Consider the following 27,208-nt stretch of genomic DNA (forward strand, 5'->3'; position numbering starts at 1 on the left):
CCTTGGCGGCAGCACTGCAGACACCAGCCCTGGGCCCTGGCTTCTCCCTGGCCCTGCCTGCCCTGGGGCCCTGCTCCCTGGCTGCCTGCCGGCAAGCTGCGGCTGCCTCGCACCCTTCCGACAGGGCTGCCGCAGGAGTTTGGCCTCGTGGCAGCCGTGCCTGAGGACACTTTGGTTCTGGCAGGGCCTTTCCCTTTGGGCTGTGCCACACGATCCGCAAATCAGATTACAAAGCGGCAGCTCTGGAGCCTGCTGCCGGCCAGAGACCTAGGGAGCATCTCCCAGTTCCTGCTCCATCCCCGGGAGCACAACCTGCGCTCTCCTTGGCTCTCCCTCAGCTCCTGCCTGGCCTCTGGTTTGATCAGTGGGGTGAAGCTGTTTCGTGGTTTAGCCTTTGCCATTTTCTGAATGCTCTACACTGCACTCAAGCTGCCCAGGAGCATCCTGGGGGAATTTGCAAGCAAACAGAACCTGTCCACAATCTGATAAGTGTAATACCTAATCTTGGGGGGGAGGGGGGGAAATAAAGAGAAGTCTCTTGTTGTAATTCCTGCCTGGTTAGCTTAACCCAAATCAAATCAGTGCCTTAAAAGCCAGCAGACAGAAGCAAACTTCTGGGAGTGGTTCCTGCTTTTGTTTAGGCACATGCAAGTCATTTGTCTGCAACAAAACCCCCAACTCCTCTGCAGAGCAGGGAACAGCAGAGTGCACACAAAACCCCACTGCTGAGTCAGAAATGAATTCAACTGCAGATCTAGGCAGAGGGACACAGCCTGGCAAGGGCAGAGGGTGCTGTGGATTGTGCTTCCTTAACAGACCCATGGTGGCATTTTTATCACCCAGAAGCTGGACTTCCCTGCTGGTTTTCCAGCTGCTGGCTTGAATGGACTTCAGGAGGTGTTCAGGAACACACCTGGATTCTCCTCCTAGCTTTGATACTGCCCTGGAGAACAGCTTGTGCTTACTTTGAAGGAGAGCTGTAACTGGGAATGCAAGTCTGGAAGGATCTTTGACAGCCAAAGGCTTGTTCCCCTCCAGTCAGATGTAAACTCTGAGCATCAAATGTGACAATGATCTTTGCTCCTTCTTCCCTGTGGTTGAAATTCCCCCCCAACATTACCTGTGCCAGCCCAGCCCAGCTGGAAGCAAAGGAAAGCTGTATTTATAGGCAAAGGGAAATCTGCAATGGGGTGCAAGGAATATGTACAAACTCTCCAGGAGTTACAGTGTTGAGATATATTCACAACTGCAAACCAGCACAGGAACCCCACTGGTCAAGGAGCAGGGGAAGCTACTAGCTGGGGTCTGCAGCAGCCCTCCTCAGCCAGGGAGGGATCCCCTGGGCCCCCGGGAATGGAGGGGAAGAGAGGAGGAGGGGAGGAGAGGAGCTGCTGCGAGGCCACCTTCAGATCCCTCCTGGTGCCACTGCCCTCAGCACCTGCCAGGGCCAGGGGCTGGAGCAGGACAGGGCCAGGCCCCCCCCGGCTGTGCCGCGGTGCCAGCACACAATGGGCATCGCCGAGCCCGACGGCCACGCCCTGACAAGTCCCGCCCCCCCTTGGCACTGCAGCCAATCAGCAGCGCCGCTCCGCCTCAGCCTGTTGCCTGGACACCGAGCGCGAGGGACACGAGGAGGAGGAGGAGGAGGAGGAAGAGGAGGAGGAGGAGGAGGAGGAGGAGGAGGAGGAAGGAGTTCAGTGGCCAGGGACGGCTGAGTCGAGGCCAGCGAGCGTGGCGCCATGGTGCACAGCATGCGGAGGCTGAAGGAGCTGGAGGAGGGGCTGGCGCCGGCAGCCAAGAGGCGCCGGCTGGGGCTGGGTGAGGAAGGGGCTCCGGGCTGGCCGCCGGCTGCCTCGCCCAAGGAGCTGTGGCAGCAGGGGGCAGAGTCTGAGCGTGCCGGTCGTGGCAAGGGGGATCAGCCCTGGGGGAAGCAGCTGGAGCCCTGGGTCGAGGCTGGCAGCCACGGCGGCAGCCCCAAGGAGGAGCTGACCAGCAAGCAGGGTAGGTAGAGAGGGCCGAGGGGGCTGCTGGTGCTCCTCAGCCCTGTGGCTCAGCGCCCCTCTCCCTGCAGGCGGTGAGCAAGCCCCAGCAGCAGGAGGGGACGGGGTCCCCGTGCCCCAGCAGCTGCCCTTCCCCGTGGGGCGCCTGTCCCTGCGGTGGGAGCGGCTCTGCGGGGTCGGCGCTGGGCTGCACAACCTGGGGCGCAGCTGCTTCCTCAACGCCACGCTGCAGTGCCTGAGCCACACGGCGCCGCTCGCCAACTACCTGCTCTCCGAGGAGCACGGCCGCAGCTGTGAGTGGGGAGCCTGGGCCGGGCGGCTGGCGGTGCCAGGCTGGCAGTGCCAGGGTGCCCGTGGGGAGCGGGAGCTGCCTGCCTGTCCTGCGCTCGGCACCTCTGCAGGTGGCCCTGGCAGGGGCTGCGAGTGTTGGGCTGTGCCCTCTCTGTCCCTGCTGCCCCTGTCTGCACCAGAAGCTGTTCTGTCTTCTCCTGGCCCTAGCGGTGCTCCCCAGCTCTGCAGCCTGGCACCGGCGAGGTGCTGCCTCTGCTGGCTGCAGCCAGGGCAGGGCAGGAGGCTGCCTGCGGGCAGCAGCTGCTGTGGGAGGCTCGGAGCTGGGAGCAGGGGGAGCTCTCAGGGCTCACAGCCCTGTCTGTAGGGCTCTGCTGGGACCTGCCCCTCAGGGCCAACCTGTGCCCTCCTCCGGAGAGTGCCTGTGGCTGTTTCCATCCCCATGGATGCTCTCTCCTCGGGGGGGGGGGGGGGGGAGAGGGGGAGGGGGAGGGCTGTTGCAGTGGTACTGTGAGTGGGATGGCATCAGCCAGGGTGAGGTCTGCTGGCCCCTGTGTACCCAGGGTGCCCAAGAGCTGTGCTGCAGCACAGAGCTCCTAGGAACCGCTGAGCGTGGCTGAGCTCTGTTGGAAGAGAGATCCCTGCAGCCTCTGTCCTGCCTCCATCTCTCCTGGCTTTGTCCTTGACGTCCTGTCCTCTGCTCTGCTGCTCCAGGTCGCCAAGAAGGCTTCTGCATGCTGTGCCTGATGCAGGACCACGTGGGGCAGGCGTTTGCCAGCAGTGGGCAGGCCATAAAGCCGGTGTCCTTCATCCGGAACCTCAAGAGTAAGGGAGGCTGCCCTGCCCTGCCCTGCCCTGCCCTGCTCTGCCCTGCCCTGCCTTGCCCTGCCCTGCCCTGCCCTGCCCTGCCCTGCCTTGCCCTGCCCTGCCCTGCCCTGCCCTGCCTTGCCCTGCCCTGCCCTGCCCTGCCCTGCCTTGCCCTGCCCTGCCCTGCCCTGCCCTACCTTGCCCTGCCCTGCCCTGCCCTGCCCTGCCTTGCCCTGCCCTGCCTTGCCCTGCCCTGCCCTGCCCTGCCCTGCCCTGCCTTGCCCTGCCTTGCCCTGCCCTGCCTTGCCCTGCCCTGCCCTGCCCTGCCCTGCCCTGCCCTGCCTTGCCCTGCCCTGCCCTGCCCTGCCCTGCCCTGCCTTGCCCTGCCCTGCCCTGCCCTGCCCTGCCCTGCCTTCCCTTGCCCTGCCCTGCCCTGCCCTGCCCTGCCTTCCCCTGCCCTGCCCTGCCCTGCCCTGCCCTGCCTTCCCCTGCCCTGCCCTGCCCTGCCCTGCTCTGCCCTGCCCTGCCTTGCCCTGCCCTGCCCTGCCCTGCCCTGCCTTGCCCTGCCCTGCCTTGCCCTGCCCTGCCCTGCCCTGCCCTGCCCTGCCTTGCCCTGCCTTGCCCTGCCCTGCCTTGCCCTGCCCTGCCCTGCACTGCCTTGCCCTGCCCTGCATTGCCCTGCCCTGCCCTGCCCTGCCTTGCCCTGCCTTGCCCTGCCCTGCCCTGCCCTGCCTTGCCCTGCCCTGCCCTGCCCTGCCCTGCCCTGCCCTGCCCTGCCCTGCAGCAGGGACTGATGCTGGAGCAGCAGCTGTGGGCTGGGAGCAGCTCTTGGCAGACAGCTCTCCTGAGGTGACTCAGGGAGCCTGCCAGGGGCTGGGGGCTCCGTGGGCTGCGGGGGGCTCCTCCCGTGGCCGTGAGTCTGACAGCAGGTTTGGGCTGCGGGGGAGCAGGGAGGGAGGGAGGAGCTGCATCTGTTGCAGCAGATGCTGAGGCTGGCTGCTGCCCCTCCTGCAGACATTGCCCAGCACCTCTGCTTGCGGCAGCAGCAGGATGCCCACGAGTTCCTGCGCTACAGCATCGACGCCATGCAGCAGGCCTGCAGGAACGGCTGTGCCCAGTATGTGTGGCCCTCCTGCCCTGTGCCCTCACCAGTGCCCCGTGCCCGTGGGAGGGCTGACCCTGTGCCCCAGGCTGAACTGCCAGAGGGAGGCACTGAGTGCAGGGGCCACACTGGATGGCCCAGCTCTCTGCCCCTCTGTGCCACAGTCCCCCTTCTCCCGGCTCCTCTGCCCCAGCCTAGCTGTGGCCCTCTCCCCCGCTCCTGAGGCTGCTGTGGGTCTGGATCCTGTGCCAGCAGCCCGGGAACCCGGGGTGCAGCTGGCTCAGGTGCAGCTCTGTGGCTGTGGGTGAGCAGCTTTCCTCTGGGCCCTGCGCTGCCTCAGTCTGCAGCGCACAGCTCTGAGCCGCGGCCGGCAGCTTCTGCTCCTTCTGGAGGAAGGTGCCCCTGGGAGCCTGGTGCCAGCCCTGGAGCTGTGGCCCTGGGAGAGCAGCCTGGCAGAGGCTGCGACTTCCCTCTGCCTCTGGAGCTCTGCAGCCTGTGTGCTGGGCAGAGCACAGCGGGGGGAGCTGTGCTGAGGACACGGGGGGGGCCCTCGGGCGTGGCCGTGGGGGAGGGGCGGTGTGAGCCCTGCTGCTCCTGTGCCTAGGTTGGATGGCCAGAGCCAGGCCCCGACGCTGGTTCAGCAGATCTTCGGCGGCTCCCTGCGGTCCCGTGGTGAGTGTTGGCTGCCAGCTCCTGGGCCTGGGCCTCTCAGGGCTGCCCGGCAGGAGGAATCATTTGGGAGCACTGCTGAGCGTGTGCAGAAGATGCCCAGCTGCAGCTGCTGGGGTGGGTGCAGGGCCATGGCAGGCTGCGCTCAGTGCTCTTTCTCTGGCAGTGACGTGCTTGGAGTGCAAGAGCACCTCGGACAGCTACGAGCCTTGCCTGGACCTGGCGCTGGAGATCGGGGTAGGGCGGCAGGGTGGGGGCTGGGGAGGAGCTCTGCTCTCCTGGGGCTGTTCCTGCAGCTGCAGCATCGCTGCCCTCAGGGCTCCTGAGCCTGCCGGTGCCAAGGCACAGCCCAGGCAAGAGGGAAGCCGCTGCCTTGTTGAGCTGCCTGCTGTGTCTGGCAGGGCAGTGCCCGGTGCCTGGGCGTGAGGCTGCGTGGTGCTGGGGCCCCTGCAGCTGCCCCTCGTGGTGCTGGGCGCTGCCAGCTGGTGGGGCTGAGGGGTTTGCTGCAGCCTGTGGCCCTGTGCCCACGCTGGGTGTGCTCTCTCGGGGCCGTGGCGTGGACAGCCACTGGTGGCCTGAGCTCTGCTCTGTCCTTGCAGGAGGCCAGGAGCGTGGTGCAGGCGCTGGGGCAGTTTGTGCAGGCAGAGCTGCTGTGCGGGGAGAACGCCTACAAGTGTGGCAGGTGAGGCTGGGGGCTGCGGGCGGCCGGGGGGCGCTGTGCTGGGGGCAAGCAGGTGTGCCCCCTGCTGGCTGCGGGAGGGCTCGACTGCCTGCTCCGCGGCTCAGCCCTGAGGGCCGTGGCCGTGGAAGCCTGCCGCGAAGGCTGCCTCCTGTGGTGAGGAGGAGCTGGGCCGGCAGCCGTGGCCGTGAGCAGGGGCCCTGGAGCAGCGGCTGCTGTCAGCAGGGTCAGTGCCAAGGGCTTTGCTGCCCGGCCAGGGCTGGCAGGCAGCTGGCTGGCGCAGCAGCTTGAAGAGCTGGAGCTCTGCCTGTGCAGGTGCCAGCAGGAGGTGTCGGCCAGCAAACGCTTCAGCATCCACCGAGCCCCCAACGTCCTCACGGTGGCACTGAAGCGCTTTGCCCCCTACGCCGCAGGGAAGATCACCAAGGTGAGCGCTTGGCAGCCCGGGGCTGAGGCTCTCTCCTGGCCCCAGGTGCTGCTGCCCAGAGCAGGCCGGGAGGTGCTGCTGTGGCCAGCGGGAGCTGTGCCGCGCTCCTGCAGCCCTTCCCCCGCTGTGCGCTGCAGGCGGAGTTCGGCTCCTCCTGCCGCCTTCCTCAGCACCCCCTCTGCACCAGGAGGCTGAGTGCCCTTCTCTGGAGAGGTGGCCCTGCTGGGAGAGCTGTGCTGCTCTTGCCCCAGCACAGAAGCCATGGCCTGTGCCGGCTGCTGAGCCCTCCTGTCTCTGCAGGAGGTGCGGTACCCCATGCTGCTGAACCTCCGCCCCTACATGTCTGTGCGGCGCAGGGACCCCGTCCTGTACAGCCTCTATGCGGTGCTGCTGCACTCTGGGCACAGCTGCCACGCAGGGCACTACTACTGCTACGTGAAGGTGAGCCCAGGAGCTGTGGTGCCACCCCCTCAGGGCTGGGGGGTGCTGGGGGGTCCCTGTAGGCCCAGCAAGGAGGGTGCTCAGCAGATGTGCGTGGTGGGGAGCACTGGCTGCGGGGTACAGGCTGTGCTGTGCCGCAGGAGGGGGGAAGGTTCAGCTCTGGCAGAGCCCCCTGGCCTGCCCTGGGCCTCCTCTGCCTCGTGGGGAGAGGAGCTGTGCCCACGGGCGCTGCTCCTGCTGCTCCTGCTGCCAGGAAGGTGCCTGGGCACAGCCCAGCCCTGCTCTCTCTTCTGCTGCTGCAGGCCAGCGATGGGCAGTGGTATCGAGCGGACGACGAGCGGGTCGGCTCCGCAGCCCCCCAAGAGGTCCTGCAGCAGCAGCAGGCCTACCTGCTGTTCTACCAGAGGTGAGTGTCTGCTGCCTGCTGGCCCCTCTGCCCCCTGCTCCCAGCACTTGGCACAGGGCTGGCACAGGGCTGGCTGTGGGCAGGAGCTTGGCCCGGGTACCCCAATGCCCTGTGCATGCCCTGGCTGGGAGGAGGGTGGCAGGGAGGGGCCCAGCCCCTTGTCACGGTTTCACTCTCCCTCAAGAGCACCTCATGCCCTCAGAGCTTTGGCTCCTCTTTCTCCTCTGCATCTCTGAGAGAGGCTCAGCCCCTGGCAGCTCATGCCAGCCCTTCTCTGCCTTCCCCAGGATCCCCAGCCTCAGGAAGAGCTGGCAGGGGCCCATTGCCAAGGCTGCCTCCAGCCTGCCCGGCCGCACTGGCAGCGTCCCAGAGGAGGTCAGGAAAGCTGCGGGCAGGGGGCTCCTGTCTTCAGCAGGGGTGGGCCAGGGGAGCCCTGGAGGCTGCTCTTGGCCAGTGCTCCTGGGTGCTGGGAGCTGCTGCCCCTCTCTCTGCTCTGCCAGGGCAGGGGGGCTGCAGCCTGGCAGGGAGGCAGGCGCAGGGCAGGAGGGTTTGCAGGAGGCATCCTGCAGAGCCAAGGCATGTGTGGGGCTGGGGAGGGCTGGGGAGGGCAGGGTCTGCGTGTCCTTGGCTCCTGGACCTGTCACTGAACTGCTCTCCCTGTCTAGAGAGCAGAGCTGCTGCCAGGGAAGCAGCTGCCTGGGCTGGAGGAGGTGGGAGGCCCTGTAGCCCACAGCGCCTTTGGGATGGGGTCGGAGCTGCTGAGCGGAACCAGCCTGCCAGAGCTGCCTGCTGAGTGCCCAGCAGCCAGGAGAGAGGTGTCAGCTGTGTGCCAGGATTATTGGGCACAGCTGCAGGGCCTGACACGCAGCAGCAAGTCCTACATCAGCAAGCTGACCGTCCTGGCCCAGCAGAAGGTGGCCTTTGCCAGCAGCATTGCCGCCCTGGTGGAGGCACAAGCGGCCAAGGTTTGGAAGTTCCCCTGCCTGCTGCTCCTAGCTGTGCTGCTGGGGGGAGCAGCTGGAGCCAGCGGGCTGGGGGGGCCTGGAGGGCGAGGAGGGCCTGGGGAGATGTCCTGCTGTGAGGCAGGAGAGGGGCAGAGCAGGGCAGCAGGGGGCCGAGGGCTGCTTTCCAGCCTGCCCAGAAGCCTGGGGGTTAAAAGCTGTCTGCAAGCCTGTCCCAGGGGCTGGTTTGGCCTGCAAGAGCAAACCTCAGTGTTCCAACCCTGCTGAAGTGCTGGCTCTGAGGTGTCTGAGCCTGGCAATCCCTGGGTTTGCAATGCTTCAGAGGTGCTTTGGTTGTCTCAACTCCTCCCTCTCTTCTCATGATTCCAGGCTCCTCCAGCACAGAAGCTCCCTGCTCTCTACCTGCTGGACTCCATCATCAAGAACGTGGGAGGAGCATACCTGCAGGCTTTTGCCCCAAACCTGGTGGAAACCTTTCTCTCTGTCTTTGAGAAGGTCTCTGCACCTCAGAAGAGTTCTGTAGGCCAAAGCTGTGGCTGGGCAGTGAGCCCTGTGCCCAGGGGTGGCTTTGCTTGGGTGGTGAAGCACACCAAGTGCTTGGCTTTTCTGCATCTCTGTCCTGGCTCTGCACTGAGGGCCATGGTCCCTGCTGGTGGTTTGAAGCAATCAAGTGGGCCCTGAGCCTCCAAGGAGCTTGGATCTGTGTCTCCCAGAGGGGTCTGAGGGTGCAGCTGAGCTGAAGCAGAACTGGCTGAATTGGAAGTGCTAGCCCTGCTCTGGCATCTGGTGGAGCAAAGTCCTGCAGGGGCTGGAGAGCTGAGCACAAGCCCCTGGGCTCATTGCTCGCCTCAGAGGCTGTTGCCTGACTCCCTTGGCATGGGAGTGTGAGCTGCACTGCTGAGAGCTGCTGCACACCAGGCCAGTGTGTTGAGATGCCAAGTGCTGAGAGCAACAGGACAGCCATGCAGCCTTCCTTCTGGCAGCAAAGCTGCAGGCTGTGTGTGGCAGGAGCTGAGGGAGCCCTGGGGTGGTTTTGTTGCTGCAGGGGGACACAGAGACTCGCAAGAGTTTATTCCTCTTGCGCTCGACGTGGGACAGGGTTTTCCCCCTGGAGAAGCTGCATGCCCTGGATGTCAGAGTCAAGTCACTAGATCCTGCTTGGCCAGTGACACCTCTGCCTGCAGCTGGGAGTGCTGCTGGCAGCCCTGTGAGCCCTCAGCCTGCAGCTCCCTCGGTCAGTGTGTGTGCCTGCTGTACGGACAGAGGGTCCCAGAGCAGCCATCCTTGTCTGTAGGCTGCTGGGTGAGAGTGCAGTGCCTCAGGAGTGCAGGGCCTGGGCTGTGGAGGCAGGGCAGAGGCACTCCTGAATGCAGAGCACTGGGGGGGCTTGCTTTGCCTATGTCAAACCTGTGCTCTGGAGGGTGGCCATGGAGGAACTGCTGTTAGGCGACGTCCCCCTGTCACAGCAGCAAATTGGAGTGGGGGCAAAGGTTTCAAATGAGTTTGGTTCCATTGTGCCTGAAGAGTGCAGCTCCTAACAGCTGCAGAGAGTGAGCTCCAGTGCTGGAGGGTGGCAGCAGGGAAGGGAGCTGGAGTGAGCTGAGCATGGGGGCCGTGGGGGTGTTAGGTTGAGGCTGGGGCTGGGTGACCTTGTTCTAAGCAAAGCAGCTCCAGGGCTCCCTGGCTCCCTCAGGATGTGCAGTGTCACAGGTTCTGTTCTGTTTCTAGGCAGAGGAATGCACTGCCCCTGCCTGTGCCAGGGCTGCTGCCTCTGCTCCTCCAGCACAGCCTTTGAGCCAGGAGCAGCTGCTGAGGCAGCAAGTGCTTGAGAAGGAAAAGGAGCTGCTGGAGCTGCGGCAGAAGCTCTCAGAGCTGGAGCAGGCCCAAGCACAGGTGAGCAGGACAGGTGGGGACACTTTGCTGGGGGGGGCTCAGGCTCCTGGGGACAGTTCTTGGCTGTGCTGGGAGCTGCCAGCCCTCAGCTGGTGCTGCTGCCTGGGAAGCAGAGCTCTGTGAGGAGTGGAGCAGTGCCAGTTCATCTGGGGGGCTTGGGCAGGACGTGGTGACCTCAAAACTAAGACTTGCACTCAAAAGGGAGGCAAAAAAAGGTCCTGAGTTTCCCTCCCCAATGATCCCTGCCTGTGATCCTCCTCTTCCAGCCCTTCTTGTGGCTCACAGCAAGCCAGGCTTCCTCAAAGCTCTGCTCTGTGGCAGGACAAGGAGGCCTGGCTGCTGGCAATCACATCCATTGCTCCTCAGGCCAGGCTGGTTGGAGGCCAGCCTCTGAAGATGGCAGCTAAGCTGCAGGGCTTTGCCTTTGCCATTGAAAGTTTGCTGTGCTGGCAGCTGGAGGCAAAGCCAAGCACCTCAGAAGGGCCAAAGGAGGGAAAGTGTCTCAGGGGCTGGGCAGCTGAGTGGCCTTGAGCAGGAGGGCTGGGGAGAAGCAGGAAGGCTGCAGTGAGGCCCTGTGTGAAGGGCCACAGCTTGCAGTGCTGCTCTGGAGCCCTGATTCTGCACTGGGCTTGGATTGGATCTTTTGTAAGGGGGCTCCATGGCTGCAGTGCTGGTGATGAGCAGTGCAGGGCTCCTTAGCAGGGCAGGGGCTGAGCCTCACAGCTTTCAAGACACTTCTGGTGGTGGCTTTGGTTTGCAGAGAGGATCTGAGCAGCTCAGAGTCAGAGCTGTGCCAGGCAGCCCAGTGGTGGATTTGTCTGTCTTGCAGGCTGCCTCTCTGGGTGTTCAGCAAGGATCATCTCCTGCAGCTCCAGCTCCAGCCCCTGCTGAGCAGCACAGGGCTGCCACAGCTCATCTGGCAGCTAAAGGCCCTGCTCAGCCTGCTGTGCAAGCTGAGGAGAAGCAACCCTGCCCAAGTCCTCCCCAGCGTGCTGCCCCCCAGGCAAGGGAAAGCACAAAGGTGTCTGGAGTCAGCAAGCAGCAAGCAAGGCTGAAAAGACATCTTGAGGATAAGGCAGAGGGCGAAGAGAAGGAGGGGAAGAAAAGGAGGAGCTGCAGGGAGAAGGAAGCCAAAGCAGAAGCCGAGACATGCAGAGGCAGAGCAGCAGGCAGCAGAGGCAAAGGGCTGAGTGGTGCTGCTCACAGAGCCTCAGAAGAAGGCTTAGAAGTTAGTCTCCTCCTTCAGCAACTCCTCAAGTTAGAGAGCTGCCTCAGATAGCCCTGAGCAGGCTGAGGGGGCAGGGGGCAGGCCAGTGGCCAGAGCCGGCGGAGATTGCCCAGAGAGCAGAGTCTGGGAGGAGCTGCAGGAGCCAAGGGCAGGAAGAGAGCCAAGGAGGCTCCCTACAGCCTCAGCACTCAGAGGTGAGGAGCTCAGCATCCTGCTCTGCTCTTCAGGCCAGGCTTTGCTTGGCCCTGGCTGCTTTCTAGGCTGGGATCTCTTGCCCTTGAGGGTTGTCAAGGCCTGGTGCAGGCTGCCCAGGGCAGTGGTGGAGTCCCCATCCCTGGGGGGTTGGTGTGGTGCTGAGGGCCATGGTTTGGGGGTGCCCTAGCAATGGGAGCATGGTTGGACTGGAGCTGAAAGAGCTCTTCCAGCCAGAAAGGTTCTCTGCTTCTGCTGGCTCTTCAGGCTCTTGGGCTTGGGCAGGAAGCGCTCACTGCCTCCTTGGAGAGGTGTCAAACTCCTCCTGGGGCAGGAGAAGCCAAGAGCAGGCCCCAGGAGAAGTGTCAGCCTCAGCAGGCCCTTGAGGAGGAAGTGGGGAGCCAAGGTGACCTCCAAATGCAGCCCACAGGCTTGGCTCAGCAGAGCTGATGCTGAGGCAGAGCCTTGCTGACAGTGCCCTGGGGCTGTGTTGTCTCTGCCTGCAGCAGAGCTTTGCTTTGTGCCTGGGGCTGCCCTTGGCTCCTGGGAGCCTGCTGTGCTCTCTGGGTGCTGCTGTGGTGCTGCAGCCCTGCAGTGAGCACTGGAGCTGGCTGGAGCTTGTAGAAAGGATCCAAGTGCTGCTCCAGCTGACAAGTGAGATGAGCAGAGGCTGCCCTTGGCTCTTCTGCCGGGGTGGGACCCCCTGTGCCCCCAGGGCAGAAACTGTCCCAGAGCCTGGGTCCCTGTGAGCTTGAAGAAGAGCCCCAGGATGTTTAAGTGGGCAGTCAGTTCCTGTTGCTCCTTGATTCCTCCAAGCCCCTTGGCTGACCTCCTCAGACCTCCAGCATGTTTGACACTGAGGGTGGTGAGAGCCTGGCCCCAGTTGCCCAGGGAGGGGTAGGTGCCCCACTGCTGGCACCACTTCAGGTCAGGTTGCTTGGGGCTCAGAGCTCCCTGCTCTGCCTGCAGCTGTTCTGCTGAGTGCTGCTGCTTGGGCTGGCTGCCCTTGGAAGCTCCCTTCCCACCTCAAGGCCTCAAGGAGTCATCCAATGGAACTCTCCCCCCAGGCTGTGAGGCCAGGCTGCCTCTGCACATCCAAGGGGAAGGCCGAGGGCCCTGGCTCTGCTTCAGCCTTGAGCAGCTGGACCCTGGGCAGCTGTTGGTTGGCTCCAGCAACAGCTCTGAGGTGAGCAGCAGGGGCTGGCAGGGCTTGGGGGGAAGTCCCACTGTGGAGACAGGCTGTGGGAGCTGGGGCTGTTCAGGCTGGGGAAGAGAAGGCTCCAGGGAGAGCTCAGAGCAGCCTGCCAGGAGCTGTGGGAGCTCCAGGAGAGCTGGGGAGGGACTTTGGCCAAGGGCTGGGGGAGAGGAGGAGAGGGAATGGGGTGAAGCTTGGGGAGGGCAGCTTGAGCCTGGAGCTTAGGAAGAGTCTTTAGAGTGAGAGGAGGGAGAGCCTGGCACAGGCTGCCCAGGGAGGCTGTGGCTGCCCCCTCCCTGCAGGTGCTGAGGGCCAGGCTGGATGAGGCCTGGAGCAGCCTGGGCTGGTGGGAGGGGTCTCTGCCTCTGGTGGGGGTTGGAACTGGATGAGCTGGAAGGTCCCTTCCAACCAAGCCATTCCAGGATCCATTCTATGAAGTCCTGGCTGCTTGGCATCAAACCCCCAAAGGCTGAACTCCCCTTTGGCTTCTGCCAAGCAGCAGCAGGCAGCATCCTCTGCCTTTGCCAGCTGTCAGCTTGTGCTGCTCTGGGCTGGACCTGCAGGCCAAAAGCCCAAATGGAAGCTGATGGAGATTCCCTCCCCCTCTGCCTTGGCTGGGAAGGTCAAGCAAATCAGGCAGGAGAAAGGAGAGGTAAGATCAGGACAGCAAATGGTCTGGAATCTGTTGGGCAGAAGAAAAGGTCCTTGTTCCACTCTCTTTGTGTAGATCTCAGTCCCAGGGCAGGTTCCAAAGGGATAGGGTGAAGGGCAGGTGGCGAAGCATCCAAAGGCAGCCCCAGCTGGCACTGGACTCCCTTGGTGCCAGTGGCTGCAGCTCTTCAGGAGGTGTGGATGCAGCAGGGAGCAGCAGGGGGGGGATGCAGCAGCCCTGGGGAGCCTTCTGTGCAGCAGTGGCTGTGCAGGGGAAAGAGAGAGCAGGAGCAGAGCTCTGCCCTGCCTAGCAAGGCTTGCTGGGCAGGGAGGGGCAGTGGCATAGAGCCCCTTGGAGCCAGGGGCCCCCTCCTCCTGGGAGGGGGAAAGCCAAGTCTCTCTCTGCCCAGCCAGAGCAGCTGGGGCTGGGCTCTTTTCAGCCCCCATCAAGGGGGGTGTAACCCTGCAGGGAGGTGCTTGGGCAGGACACAAATCAGCCTCCTGGAAGGAAAGAAGGTTCCTCAGGGCTTGCCATGGGATGTCTTGCAGGTGATCCTGCACAAGACAGGATCCATCCATGCCTCCTGCAGCTGCAGCTCTGGGCTCCTGTTTCAGCTCCTGCCCCTGCCAGGGCCTCCTTTGGCCAGAGGAGTTCCAACTCCTGCAGGTCTGCTTCTGTCCCCCTGTCCTGGGGCACTTGAGAGAGGAGTTGAGGTGCAGTGTGGAAGGATCCCCTGAGCCTGGGCCCTTGGCTGTCAGGTGAGAGGCTGAGTGCAGCCCCCTGTGCTGTGAGAGCAGCTTTGCAGCCTGCCAGCAGCAGTGCAAGCTGCAGGCTCTGCAGTGCTCTGCAGCCAAGCCAAGGCCTCCTCTGCTGTGTCCCCCCAGGGGCTGTGTCTCTGCACCCCCTCTGCGCTTCCATGTCCCTTGCCTGCGCTTCGGGGACGGCTCCTGGGGTGAGTGTGGCCTGGCCTTGGAGCACAGCCCGAGGGCTCTGCAGCCCCAGAGTGCAGCCTCAGAGCCTCCAGCACTGGTGGCCCTCCAGAGCAGCCTGCAGGAGGTTCAAGCAGGGCTGCAGGCTGCCTGGGCAGGGCTTTGCCATCCTGAGGGCACAGAGGCCCAAAGGACTGGCAGAGCAGGGTCTTGTGGGGTCCCTGATGGTCTGATCAGCCCCAGGCTGCCAGTCCTTGGCAGCAGGATGGCTGTGAGAGCCCCAGCAGGGCCCAGGGGCTGGGACTGCAGGAGCAGGGAGTTGAAGCTCTGGCCCAGCCCATAGCTGCCTGAGAGAGCAAGCAAGATCTTCCATCAGAAGGTGGCCAGAGGAGCCTGGCTGTGGGGGCAGGTTCAGCTGGGGCAGCCCTCAGGAGCCCAGAGCTTGAGGAGATGTTTGAGCAGCAGTGAGCCTGGATCCTGTTTGCAAGCTCTCCCTTTCCTTTGTGGAAGGTCTCTGGCTGTGGGAGTCATGGCTTTGGAGCTCTGGGATCACAGAATGCCTTGGGGTGGAAAAGACCTTTCAGATCCTCCAGGCCAAGCCTCAGCCCAGCACTGCCAGCTCAGCGCTGAACCGTGGCCCTCAGCACCACAGCTCCAAGGCTTTGAAATCCCTCCAGGGATGGGGACTCCACCCCTGCCTAGGGCAGCCTGGGCCAGGCCTTGGCAGCCCTCAAGGGAAGGAATTGTTCCTCATGGCCACCCTCAACCTGCCCTGGTGCAACTGGAGGCATTGCCTCTTGTCCTATCACTTGTACCTGGGAGGAGAGACTGAACCCCACCTGGCTCCAGCCTCCTTTCAGGGAGCTGTAGAGAGCCAGAAGGTCTCCCCTCAGCCTCCTTGTCTCCAGGCTAAGCAATGCCAGGTCCTTCAGCTTTGAACTGAGGACAGGGCTTTGAGCAAGCTGCTTTAGTTGAAGCTGTCCCTGCCCAGGTCAGGGGCTTGGAACTAGTTGAAGGTCCCTTCCAAGCCAAAGCATTCTGTGACTCTCTGATCTTCTCCCTGGGATTTGCTGGAGGAAAGTCAACTTCTTGCAGCTTGTCAGTGCTTAAAGAGGCCTCTAAGAACGCTGGGGACAGACTGTTGACTAGGACTTGTAGTGAGAGGCCAAGAGGGCTAGTTGGAAACTCAGAGAGGGAGATTTCTAGCAGCTGTCCTGTGAGAGCTCAGTGCTGCCAGGCTGGAAACTCCAGCTGCCCTCCCCCTGGCTCCTGCCCAATGCAATGTGCTTGGCTCGTGCCCAGCCTGCCAGCACATTGCTGCCTCCTGTTCCAAAGGGCAAAACCTCTCCAGGGATGCTGCAGGGTTTGGGCTGAGCAGGGCCTCTTGTCCCAAGCACAGCCCTGAAATGTGGAGCATGTCCCACTGCCCCCACGCTGGAGCCTTGGGAGCTGCAGATCTGCATGCCAGTGCATGTCCTGCTGGCCAGGGAGCACTCCCTGCAAGGAGGCTGGAGGAGGAAACAACCTTCTCTTGAGGCCGAGTGTCTCTGGGGCTGGTGAGGTGGTGGCTAATGAGGGGAGTCTGTGAGAGGAGGGTGGCACAGGGGGGTGTCAGCTCCTGCAGAGGTGCTGCTTGCAGCCCCCCCAGCTCAGCTGCAGGCAAAGGAAGCCCTTCTGGTTTGCTGCCCTCACATCCTCGCTCCTCCAGCCCACAAGAGACCGAGGGCTGTGGCTCCTGGCCTCAGCTGGGCTCTGCCTTGCCTTGCAGGCTGGCAGAGGCTGGTGCTGGAGGGTTGAGCCCAGCCGAGGAGCGATCCCCCCCGAGGGCCAGGTGTCTGTGTCTGTCACAGCCCAGCTGGACGACACGGGGCAGTTGCAGGCCGAGGTGCAGCTGCTGGGGGAGCACAGCCGTGGCTCCGGCATCCCTGTGCGGGCGCTCGGCGTCGGCAGCAGCATCGTCCTCGACAGGCCCTTGGCTGCGCAGCTCAGCCTGGGCACTCGCTTCAGGTAGGTGTCCCTCAGCTCCTGCTGCTGCCGGGGGCTCAGCCAGGAGAAGCTCCTGGCTCTTCCAGGGCAGCCCCAGGGCTTCTTCAGGCTGAAGCCCAGCAGGAGCAGGGCAGGGCTTGTGCCCTGTGCTGGGCACCGCTGAGGATACAGTCGGAGCCCTGGGCTCAGGTTTGGGCTCCTCGCTCCAGGAAGGGCAGTGAGGGGCTGGAGCGTGTCCAGGGAAGGGCAAGAAAGCTGGGGAAGGCTCTGGAGAACAGGGCTGGGGAGGAGCAGCTGAGGGAGCTGGGGGTGAAGAGGAGGCTGAGGGGAGACCTCAGTGCTGTCTACAAGAGCCTGGAAGGAGGCTGGAGCCAGGTGGGGGTTGGGCTCTTCTCCCAAGGAACAAGGGATAGGAGGAGAGAAGATGGCCTCAGGTTGCTCCAGGGGAGCTTTAGGTTGGACATGAGGAACAAATTCTTCCCCTAAGGGACAAGGCCTGGCCCAGGCTGCCCAGGGCAGTGCTGGAGTCCCCATCCCTGGAGGGGTTTCCTGGAGCAAAGGGTGGCCATGTCTGCCCAGCTGCACTTGGGCTTTCTTTCCATCCCCATGGGACATTCCCTTGGGTTTCTGTCTGGCTCTGGTTGTTCATCTCTGGCTGTGGCTCTGCTTCCTCAGCAGCCAGAGCTGGGCTGGCTGCCCTGCTCCTCTCAGCCACACTCCTGGTGATCCATGTTCTTAGGCTCAGTGCTCTGTCTCAAACACAAGCCCAGCTGCTCTGGTCAGCAGAGGCTGATGAGGGCTGGATGCTTCCTAAAGGATGGAGGCATGAAAGGGATGCCAGGGCCCCCCACCAGCGAAGCCAGTGGTGCCCTGACCACCAGATAGGATCCTAGAATGGTTTGGTTTGGAAGGGATCATCTGGTTCCAACCCTCCTGCCACGGGCAGGCCCTGAGGAGTCCACACCCTGCAGCTCCCTGCTGGCATCTGCAGAGGAAGCCAACTGAGGCAGCAGCTGCCCAGGGGAAGCTGCAGTGGCCTGGAGCTCTTCCTCCATCTGCTTAGTATCACAGTATCATAGTATCAGTCAGGGTTGGAAGGGACCACAAGGATCATCCAGTTCCAACCCCCCTGCCATGGGCAGGGACACCCCACACTAGATCAGGCTGCCCAGAGCCTCATCCAGCCTGGCCTTAAACACCTCCAGGGACAGGGCCCCAACCACCTCCCTGCACAACCCATTCCAGGGCTTCACCACTCTCATGGGGAAGAACTTCCTCCTCACCTCCAGCCTGAATCTCCCCACCTCCAGCTTCATTCCATTCCCCCTAGTCCTATCACTGCCTGAGATCCTGAGCAGTCCCTCCCCAGCCTTCCTGTAGCCCCCTGCAGATACTGGAAGGCCACAATGAGGTCACCTGGGAGCCTTCTCTTCCCCAGACTGAACAGCCCCAACTCCTTCAGTCTGTCCTCACAGGAGAGGTGCTCCAGCCCTCTGCTCATCCTCCTGGCCCTTCCCTGGACACCTTCCAGCACCTCCAGATCCCTCTTGTCATAGGGGCTTGCAGCCAGGTCAGGCCAGCTCAGGGTCTGATCCAGTCTGACCCTCAGGCAGCCCTTTGCTAGAACTCTGCTGAGTGTGAAGCAGCAGGGGCTGGTGCTGCTCTGCCCACAGCAGCTGAGAGGATGTGCTTCAGGAAGCTTTCCCTGGCTGGGCACAACCAGAGCTGCTGCTGGGTGGGGAGAAGCTCAGGGGTAGGCAAGGGCTGGCTCCCGCTGAAGGTTTGAGCTAGGTCAGCAGTTCAGAGGTGGTTCCATTGCCAGCTGTGTGGTCAGACAGCAGCAGCAGCAGCTGGGTGAGTGCTGGGCAGTAGCAGCTCTCCTGATCTTTTCCATCTCTGCTCCTCTTGCAGCCTGGCTCCCTGCTGTTACAGCTCCAGGGTCACCAACCGAGGCCGCCGCACCCAGCGGCTCCGCTGGACCGTGGGAGGTTGCTCCCTGCCTGGCCAGCGCCGTTGGCTGCCTTCCCTCAGCAGCACCAAGGGCAAAGCTTCCTCCCAGGGCCCCCCTGCTGCCTGCCCTGTGTTCCAGCTTCGGCCCAAGAGGATGGAGCTGAGGCCAGGCCAAACGATGGAGGTGATGCTGGAAGGCTTCTCCAGCACTCCCCAGGTGAGGTCCCTCACAAGGGCTGAGCCTTCCCCATCAGATCACCTCCCCTGGGACTTGTCCTGCAGCCCCCTGGCACTGGCCTGAGAATGTGAGCAAGAGAGTGTCTGAAGGCCACAGGTTCCCCCTGCCAGAGTCCTCTGCTTTCCTTGCTGGCCACCATCAGTGGCTGGGGCTGCTCTGTGTTCCATCCTGCAGCACTTGCTGCTACCAAAGCAGGGGCTGAAGGCAGCTGCTGCTGTGGCAGGTGCCAAGGTGCCAGGTGCTGAGGCAGGAGGGAAGGGCAGAGAGAAGAAGTGACTCACAGCCTGGGAGCAGAGGCAGAAAGGAAGGCAGGAGGGCAGGTTTCCTGTGTCTGGGGGAAGCCAGCAGGGCAGGCAGTGGCTGGAGCTGCAGCATTTCTCCTCTGCAGACAAAGATGGGCAGAGGCCTTGTCTGGCACCAAGTGCTGGAGGAGAGGAAGGAGCCCAGTGCCAGCTCTGCTGATCAGGGATGTTCATCCCCATGGCACCACTGCAACTGGCAGCTTAACTTGCTTTCCTGGGAACAGTGACACTTGCCCCAGGCTCCCAGCCAGCCCTGCTGTGCCAAGGGCAGCCAGGTCTTGCCAGCACCCTTGGATGGGTCGCTGGGCCTCCTCCTGCCTGGAGCCTTCTGCCAGGGGAATGCAGCTCTGCAGAGGAGCTGCACCCTGATGTGCACTGCTGAGCTCCAGCAGCACAGAGGTTGAAGTGGAGAGGGCTTGGACTGGATGACCTTGAATGGTCCCTGCCAAGCCAAGGCAAGCCATGAGATGATTCTCTGTGGAACAGCTCTAGAGGAAGCTCCTGCTGATGTTCATGGTTTGAAGGGTGTTCTAAAGGCTTGCCTCAAGAGTGGCTTGAAGAAGACTTCGTTGCTCACCTGGGTGGCTGTATTGGGGCTGTCCCCATGCAGTTCTGAGCCCAAAGGTTTTGCTGAGGAGGAGCAAAAGGCACCAAGCTGTTGAGTGCAGTGGTGAGAATGTCTCCCTGGAAAGCTGGCAGGGGCTCTGTGCAGCCAGCTGTGCCTGCCTGGCCCTGCAGTCAGAGCCAAGAGCTCTGGGAGGAGTTGGGTTGTGGTGCTGTAGCAGAGGAAAGAGTGAGCAGTGGAGAAGTGATCCCAGGAGCTGTCCAGAGCAAGGCTTGGCTGTGAGCCCATCCAGCTTGAGAGAGGACTTTGCTGGGACATGCAAGGCAGCTCTGTCCTGGGGAGGTCTCTTTCCAAAGCAGCTCTGGGAAGGAGGGCAGGAGGCATCCTAGTGGGGAGTGATCCCTCCTTGACCTGAAGGCATCTGCCTGGGGGGGGTTCCTGTGGGTCACAGAATCCCAGCATGGGGGAGGTTGGAAGGGACCTCTGGGGATCATCCAGCCCAATCCCCCTGCTACAGCAGGGGCACCCACAGCAGGTTGGCCAGGTTGCCAGTGTCCAGGGGGTGTTTGGAGTCTCTGCAGAGAAGGAGACTCCACAACCTCTCTGGGCAGGCTGCTCCAGGCCTCAGCACCCTCGCTGAGAAGAATTTTCTCTTCCTGCTCAGATGGAGCTTCCTGGGTTCCACTTTGTGCCCCTTGTCCTGTCACAGGCTCCATCCTCTTGCCCCTCACCCTTTAGCTCTTGCTGAGCATGCAGAAGATCTGCTCTGGGGCTGCTCTTCTTTTTGAGGGGGTTGGACTAGAAGACCTGTGGAGGTCCCTTCCAGCTCAGAGCCTTCTGTGCTTCTGTGTGATTCTGTGATGCTCCAGGCTCAGCAGCTCCAGGTCTCAGCCTTTCCTCCTCAGAGAGGTGCTCCAGGCTCCTCAGCATCTTTGTAGTCTTCACTGGGCTCTCTTCAGTAGTTCCCTGACTACTTTGAACTGGGCAGCCCCAAACTGGAGCCAGCTGTGGCCTCAGCAGGGCAGGATGGAGGGGGAGGAGAGCCTGCTGGCCACAGTCTCCTTCAGGAATCCTCTTGGCCTTCTTGGACACAAGGGCAGCTTGCTGGCTCGTGGGCAACTTGCTCTCCAGCAGCGCTCCCAGGTCCCTGTCTGCAGAGCTGCAAGCTCCCAGCAGGCCAAGGCCTCAGCTGTGCTGGGGCAGGGGTTGTTCCTCCTCAGGAATCATTTCCACTGAGCTTCCAAGGCAGAGCTGACTGCCCTTGGCCTTTCTGTCTCCTGTTTTTCTGCCCAGTTCCATCTCCATCTTCATTCCATCAGCTCCTCCAGCTTTCTGTAGCACTGTGCTCAGCACTGGGGCACATCAAAGGAAGAACCCTTTGGGGCAGGGATTGTCCCTGGCAGCACAAGCCTCCCCAGAGCTGTTTGTGGCTGTTGGCTGCAGCCTGATGGCCACTGGAGTGCAGGAGAAAGGGGATGCAGCACAAGCTGTGGAGGGCAAGGGGAAACCAGCAGTGAGGGGGGCAGTGGCAGGGCCGTGGCTGGTGGCTGGCAGAGGCAGGCTGTCCTCTGGCCACCCTGCTGGCAGCCCCCATGTGCCCTGTGGCTTCTCCTGCAGGCGGTGAGGGAGCAGCTGCTGTGCCAGGCCGCGGTGGGCAGCGAGGCCAGGAGCACCCAGATCCTGCAGGTGGAGCTCAGCTGCCAATTCCTTGCTCCTGCCCTGCAGATGTCCTCCACAGCAATCACTTTCCAGGTGGAGAAGGTGAGTGTCTGGCTGGCATCCTGGCCCTGGATCTGCTGGCTGGAAGCTGTGGCTGTGCTTGGCTTCAAAGGAGGAGGGGAGAGAGCTGCTCTGAGTCCCCAGGGCTTTGGCTGTTGACTGCAGCAGGACCAAGCTTTTGCTGTTAGCACTGAGCTCATTCTTTGCTGCCCTGGGGCTGGCAACAGCCTCAGCAGCACTGCTTTGCTCTTGTTGGTGTGGCACCACTGAGGAGAGTGGCCCCAAGCTCTTGTCCCCCACCCTTTAGCTCTTGCTGAGCATTGAGCAGATCCCCTCTGGGGCTGCTCTTCTCCAGGATCAAGAGCCCCAGGGCTCTCAGCTCCTCCCAGAGCTGCTCCAGGCCCCTGAGCATCTTGGCACTGTAGCAGGGGCAGCAGGAGCCTGGAGGTTGCTGGCTGGCTGTGCATACTCAAAGCCAGCCTTAGGCTCCTGCAGGCTCTCTGCTGCATCCTGCTTGCTTGTCTCCTCTGCCCAGCACCCCTGGCCTTAGGAGGCTCCTAGAGGCATGAGTGTAGGTGACTGGAACTCCTCTTGTGCTGCTGTCCCCAGGAGAGGACAGGCCACTGCAATCAGATGGGCTGGATCTCTTAGCAGCAGCTGCCTCCTCTCAGGGGCCTGTTCCCTGCACATTCCTGAGGCTGTTCCCCCTGGGCAATGCTGTGGTTTGCAGCCAGCAGCAGCATCTGCTGTGCTTGGAGAAAGCCCTTCCAGAAGGGCAGAAACCTATCCAAAGAGTCCAGAGGAGCTGTTGGGAGCTCTGGGGGCTGAAGGGTTTGGAAAGGCAGCGGGTGGGGAAGGAGGGCCCTGGGCACTTGGGGGTGAGTGATGCTTCTCTCCTGTGCCTGCAGCAAGCAGGGGATGTCCTAACTCCTCTGGCCCAGCCTCTGTCTCTGAAGAACATCTGCCCCCTGCCCCTCAGCATGGTCCTGGCCTTAGGGCAGCCCTTCTCTCTCTGTGATGTGGAGCAGCAGCCCCTGCCTGCAGATGCTCAGGTGAGCAGCCCTGGGCCTTGCTGCTGCTGGAGTGTGAAGAGGGAGCAGTGTGGTGGTGTGCTCCTGCTGGGAGGGCCCCAAAGCTCAGCTCCTGTGCAGGGCCAAGAGGTCCCTTGGGGCTGGGGGTGCCCAGGTGAAGCTGGGAGCCAAGTGTCCAGCTCTGCTCTGCTGCTCTGCTGCACTGCCTCCCTTGGCTCCTTCCCCAGTGCCAGCTGCAGGAGATGCCCAGTGCCAGGCCTGTCTCTAACTGCCCACTCCTCTCTCCTCTCTGCAGCTGTGGGACGTGGTCACAGAGGTGGAGCTGCCCCTGCAGAGCTGTGGGAAGCTGCCCTTCCCCTTCGTGGTGCTGAGCCCTGGCACGGGCACTGCCCGCAGCCCCCTGCCCGCTGTGCCCCTGGTGGTGCCCAGCACGGTGAGGATGGGGGCAGCACAAGGGCCTGACCCTGGCCCTGTGCCAGCCTGCCCTGGCTGGGCTTGGAGGGGAAAACCGGGGAGAAAGAGAAGAGCAGGAGGGAACTGTCCCAGCAGCAGGCAGGGCTGGGAGCTGTCTCTGCTGAGGGGATGCAATCACAGGATCCTTTGGCTTGGAAGAGCCCTTTCAGATCCTCAAGGCCAGCTGGGAGCTCAGCACTGCCAGGCCAGCCCCAAACCCTGGCCCTTGGCACCACATCTCCACAGCTTTTCAGTCCCTCCGGGGCTGGGGACTGCCTGCTGCCCTGGGCAGCCTGGGCCAGGCCTTCACAGCCCTTGTGGGGAAGAAATTGTGCCTGATGCCCAACCTCCCCCTCCCCTGGCACAGCCTGAGAGCATTTGCTCTTGTCCTGGGTCACCTCCTGTGGGAGCAGACAGGAACTGCCCTGCCTGCCCCTGCCAGGGCTGCCCAGGAGACTGCCTGGCTCTTGCCTGGCCATGAAGCTCCTGTGCCAGGAGCTGGAGCAGCCCTTCCCTGCTCCTTCAGCCCTCCAGCTCTGCTCCTCTGCAGCAGCTGGGGGGGGCAGTGAGGGGGCCAGGGCTGAGCAGGGCTGGAGCAGTGCAGAGAGGAGTTTGCAGCATCCCAGCAGCCTGCCCTAGCTGCAGCTGTCCCTGCTCACTGCAGGCCTGAAGGAGCTGCTGGCACAGAGGCTGGCTGGAGCTTCTGTAGTGAGTGGTGGTCCCCAGGGGGCAGGAGCTGGTCAGGACCTGAGGGAGCTGCTTGAGAGGGTCCAGCCAAGGGCTCTGAGGGGACTGGAACATCTGTCTGGTGAAGAAAGGCTGAGGGGCTTGGGGCTTTGTAGCCTGGGGAAGACAAGACAGAGGGCAGATCCCCTCAGTGCTTCTGAAGCCTTCAAGGGGACCCAGGGGGCTCTGGCCAAGGCTTTGTCAGTGGTGCCCAGGGAGAGGACAAGGGGCAATGGGCACACACTGCAACAGCCAAGTTCCATCTGACAGCAGGAGGAACTTCTGTGTGTTGAGGGCAGTGGGGCACTGGGGCAGGCTGCCCAGAGAGGCTGTGGAGTCTCCTCTGGAGCCATTCCAAAGCCTCCTGGCTGCACTCCTGTGCAAGCTGCTCTAGGTGACCCTGCTCTGATGATCTCCAGAGGTCCCTTCCAAGCCCTGTGATTCTGTGACCTTGAAAGGTCCCTTCCCAGCCAAAGCCTTCCAGGATTCTGTGACCTCAGCTCCTGAGCCTTGGGTGGATGTCTCTGGGCTGGAGCAGCATTCCTCTCTCAGGCCCTTGGTGCCATGGGCAAAGGAAGCCAAATGGCTTCCATCTTTCCTCCTGCCTGCCTCCTGCAAGAGGTGCCAGGCTCATGCCCTCTTCCTGCCAGCTTCTGAAGGCACAGCTCTGCTTGGTGCTGCTGTGGCAGCGTGGATGGTGCTGGCAGTGGGGCTGGGCTGGCTCTGGCTGTGTCCTGTGCTGGAGTGGGGGCTCAGGGGGCAGGTCCTGGCCCACTCCTCAGCTCCTCCCTGCAGCCTGAAGGGGAGCAGGGACCTGCAAGTGCAGCCCTGTGTGCAGTGGGCAGCTGAGGAAGGCTGCAGATGTGTCCTGTCACCCAGAGCCAGGTGCCTCTGGATCTGCTTCCTTTTGCTCTGGCCTGGGACAGCTCTTCTGGAAGCCAGAGACACTTCTGGAAGCCCCAGTGACACTTTCTGTTCTAGATCTTGTCCTAGGCTCTGCTGCTGTGTGGCCAGAGATGTGTTTGCAGCTCACAGGATTGTCAGGCTTGGGAGGGAGCTCAAGGCTCAGCCAGTCCCAACCCCCTGCCATGGGCAGGGACACCTCACACCACAGCAGGTTGCTCACAGCCACCTCCAGCCTGGCTGCAAACACCTCCAGGCAGGAGGCTTCCACCACCTCCCTGGGCAGCCTGGGCCAGGCTCTCACCACCTTCATGGGGAACAACTTCTTCCTAACACCCAACCTGAATCTCCCCCTGTCTAGTTTTGCTCCACCCCCCCAGTCCTGTCCCTCCCTGACACCCTCAAAAGTCCCTCCCCAGCTTTCTTGGAGCTGCCTGCAGAGACCTGAAGGCCACCAGAAGGTCTCCTGGGAGCCTTCTCCTCTCCAGCCTGCACAAGCCCAACTCTCTCACTCTGTCCTCATAGCAGAGCAGCTCCAGCCCTCTGCTCCTCCTTGTGGCCTTTCTCTGGAGCTCAGCATGAGCCAGGGCAGGCTCCTGCACCTTGAGTTGAACTGCACAGGCAGGAGGTTTGGTGGGAGTCCCAGGTGGGGCTCAGAGCCCTGGACACCCACCTGCACTCCCAGGATCCCAGGAGGGGGGGTGGTTTGCAAGGGGCCTCTGGGGTCATCCAGCCCAACCTCCTCCTTCCAGCAGGGCACCCCCAGCAGCGTGCCCAGGGGGGGTTGGAATCTCTCCATAGGAGACTCCACAACTTCTCTGGGCAGCCTGCTCCAGGCCTCCAGCACCCTCACAGCAGAGAATTTTCTCCTCCTGGCCAGATGGAACTCCCTGGGTTCCAGCTGATGCCCCTTGCCTCTTGTCCTGTCAGTGGGCACCACTGACAAGAGTCCAGCCCCATCCTCTTGTCCCCCACAAGCCCTTTAGCTCTTGCTGAGCTTTGAGCAGAGGCCCTCTCTGGGGCTGCTCTTCTCCAGGCTCAACAGCCCCAGGAGTCTCAGCCTCTGAGCCTCACAAAGATGCTGCAGGCCCTCAGCATGTGTGTAGTCTCCCTTGGACTCTTTCCAGCAGGTCCCTGTCCCTTTTGAGCTGAGGAGCCTAGTGGACACCACTGAGGTGCTGTGAGAGGAGCTGCTGGCCCTGCAGAGGGCAGGGGCACTTCCCTTGCCTTGCCCAGCACTGCTGCTGGAGCTTTGCTTGGTCAGGCCTGGCTCCTGCTGGCTGAAGGCAAAGCCTGGGAGCAGCAGAGCTGTGCTGGTGCTGAGCAAAGGCCAGGCTGTGCTGAGGGAAGGCCTCCTCCTGCTCTGGAGGGATTCCAGCTCCCCCTGGCCATGCTGCTCTTGGGCAAGCTGCTGGGGGTGCCCTGCTTTAGCAGGGCAGTTGGAGTGATGACCTCCAGAGGTCCTTTCCAGCTCTCCCCACGCTGGCACTCTGGAGGGGACCTGGCAGCCTGGGGCAGGAGACAAGCTCTTGGAAACCAGACAGCTAGAAGGTGCTGCTGTCTGCTGTCTTCCAGAGGAGAACCTGGCTGAGCATCACCCCCTCCATCAAAGCCTCTTTGGTGCATTCCCTCCCTGCAGGGTAGCCTTGGAGCCGGCCAGCAGCAGGTGCTGAAAGTCTCTTAGCTGCCAGAAGCGCCTGGGGCCTTCTGCAAGGCTTTCCAGCTCCAAGTGGGTCACCTGGAGCCGCAAGAAGTCTGCCTGAAAGGAGAGGGAAGCTTTCCCAGGCTCTGCCTGCACCTGCCCAGGAACAGCCAAGGTGAGCACTGCCTGGCTGCTCCTCAGGATGCTCCCCTGGGCTTTCCCCCAGGGCCTACCCCCAAGGCTGTCAGAGCAGCACTGGTGGCTTCCCCAGGCTCTGCAAGTCCCTGTGGGCTGTGTCCCAGGAGCCACCCTGCAGAGCTGGGGCTGAGCTGCTCCTCTGGGGGAGGAAGCTGGGCAGGGCTGAAGCTCAGCATGCAGCAGGAGGATAGGCACCCACTGCCGGGTGCTGCACTTTGGCCACGGCAGCCCCAGGCAGAGCTCCAGGCTGGGCTCAGAGTGGCTGAGAGCAGCCAGGCAGAGAGGGACCTGAGGGTGCTGACTGACAGCTGCCTGAACACGAGCCAGCAGTGTGCCCAGGTGGCCAGGAAGGCCAAGGGCCAAGCAGCCTCCCTCTCTCTGCAGGCAAGACGTCGGCAGCGGCCGCCCTGGCCAAGCACTATGGCGCCGCCTGCCTGTCCCTGGGCGCTGTGGTGAGCGAGGCCGTGGCGGCCGGGAGCAGCGCGGCAGGGCGGCGAGCCCGGGAGCTGTGCAGCGCCGCCGGCAGCCAGCAGAGCCTCCAGCAGGCACAGGATGGCCGTAAGGAGCCAGGCTGGGCCCGGAGCAGCGCTGCTGCGGCCCCCGGGGCTTCCTGCTTCTGCTGGCTCCAGAGCAGTGGCACAGCCCCGGGGGCTCTTGAGGAGCAGGGGTGCAGCACAGAGCAGGGCAGAGCCCTTGCAGAGAGCAGTCCTGGGGACTCAGGCTCCAGCCGAAGGGCTCATGCAAGGGCACTCTGCCTGCCCTGCCCTGCCCTTCTCTGCACAGCTTCCTTTGCTAGGGGTGGGGAAGCCCCCAGCATCTTTCTCAGAGCTTTTCCCTTGCCTGCGTGCAATCTCCACCCTGTCCCTCATGGCCATCAGGCAGAACTTCTGCCTGCTTTCAGCAGGCACAGCCCTCTGAAGTGGCTCCTTAGGCATGAGGTGACTGACTTTGTGGCTTCACAAGCCCAAGAGGAAGGGCAGGAGCTCCCAGAGGAGTCTGAGATGAGAGCCATGCTGTAGCTGAGCTCTTTTCTCCCGCGGTTTCCCTGGGGGTGCTGTCAGCTCCTGCAGCTCCTGCACACTGAGTTGTTTTCCACCTGAGTCCAAGCTCTTGGCGGAGCCTTTATGGGGCAGTGGGTAGCCCAGGCTCTGCTGGCTGAGGCCATAGCTTGGCTCTGCTTGGGCTACCTTGGCATTGCTCAGCTTTGAACCTGCCTGGGTTGAAAGCTGGTGGAAGGAAGAAGGGTCTGGGTCCCTGGCAGGGTTGTCTCCCGTGGAGATGGACAGTGGAGGTGGGGCAAGGCATCCAAACCTCTCTGGCTTGTAACTGCAGTGCCAGGTTGGTCTGTCCTGCCACAGGAAGAGGAGAGCAGGGAAGGAGCTGCTTCTGGAGAACAGCGAGTGCAGTGTCCCTGCCAGGGTGCCCACTGGGGTGGAAGGTGCTGGTGTGCTCCTCCCAGCAGCCCCCTGAGCCTTCTGGGCCCTCCGCAGGTGTGAGGGCAGCTGCTGCCCTCTGGCGGCGGCGCAGCACCAAGGCCAGGCCCCAGAGCTCTGTGGACAACGGCAGGCAGCAGCCCCTCAGCTCCCGAGGCCAGCCCAGAGCTGCGGCCGGCAAGGGGCAGGCTT

At 62.8% G+C, this 27,208-nt stretch overlaps 1 protein-coding gene across 1 annotated transcript; it reads left to right on the forward strand.

The window, feature by feature from the left end:
* The first annotated feature begins 1,739 nt into the window (after positions 1-1,739).
* On the forward strand, positions 1,740-21,281 carry LOC137460069 (uncharacterized). The gene is made up of 21 exons (XM_068170667.1): positions 1,740-2,001; positions 2,233-2,293; positions 3,003-3,113; positions 4,802-4,869; positions 5,033-5,103; positions 5,466-5,548; positions 5,861-5,972; positions 6,273-6,413; positions 6,716-6,819; positions 7,107-7,194; positions 7,485-7,784; positions 8,151-8,276; positions 8,827-9,015; positions 9,510-9,674; positions 12,162-12,280; positions 12,818-12,941; positions 13,490-13,607; positions 15,721-15,877; positions 17,768-17,837; positions 20,529-20,672; positions 21,240-21,281. Exons 1-21 carry the CDS (start codon positions 1,740-1,742, stop codon positions 21,279-21,281), a joined length of 2,655 nt encoding a protein of 884 aa, XP_068026768.1.
* Positions 21,282-27,208: the final 5,927 nt, after the last annotated feature.

The sequence above is a fragment of the Melanerpes formicivorus genome, unplaced genomic scaffold (assembly GCF_026170545.1).
Source record: "Melanerpes formicivorus ecotype bairdi unplaced genomic scaffold, bMelFor1.0.p_v2 SCAF_502, whole genome shotgun sequence".
Classification (NCBI taxonomy): Eukaryota; Metazoa; Chordata; class Aves; order Piciformes; family Picidae; genus Melanerpes; species Melanerpes formicivorus.

Bases quoted from the DNA above. Each gene is read 5' to 3' on its own strand.
- LOC137460069 (XM_068170667.1), top strand. From the start codon at position 1,740: ATGGTGCACAGCATGCGGAGGCTGAAGGAGCTGGAGGAGGGGCTGGCG. The intron at 2,294-3,002 runs GTGAGTGGGGAG...CTGCTGCTCCAG, and splicing joins CGAGGAGCACGGCCGCAGCT to GTCGCCAAGAAGGCTTCTGC. The intron at 17,838-20,528 runs GTGGGAGGTTGC...CTTCTCCTGCAG, and splicing joins CCCAGCGGCTCCGCTGGACC to GCGGTGAGGGAGCAGCTGCT.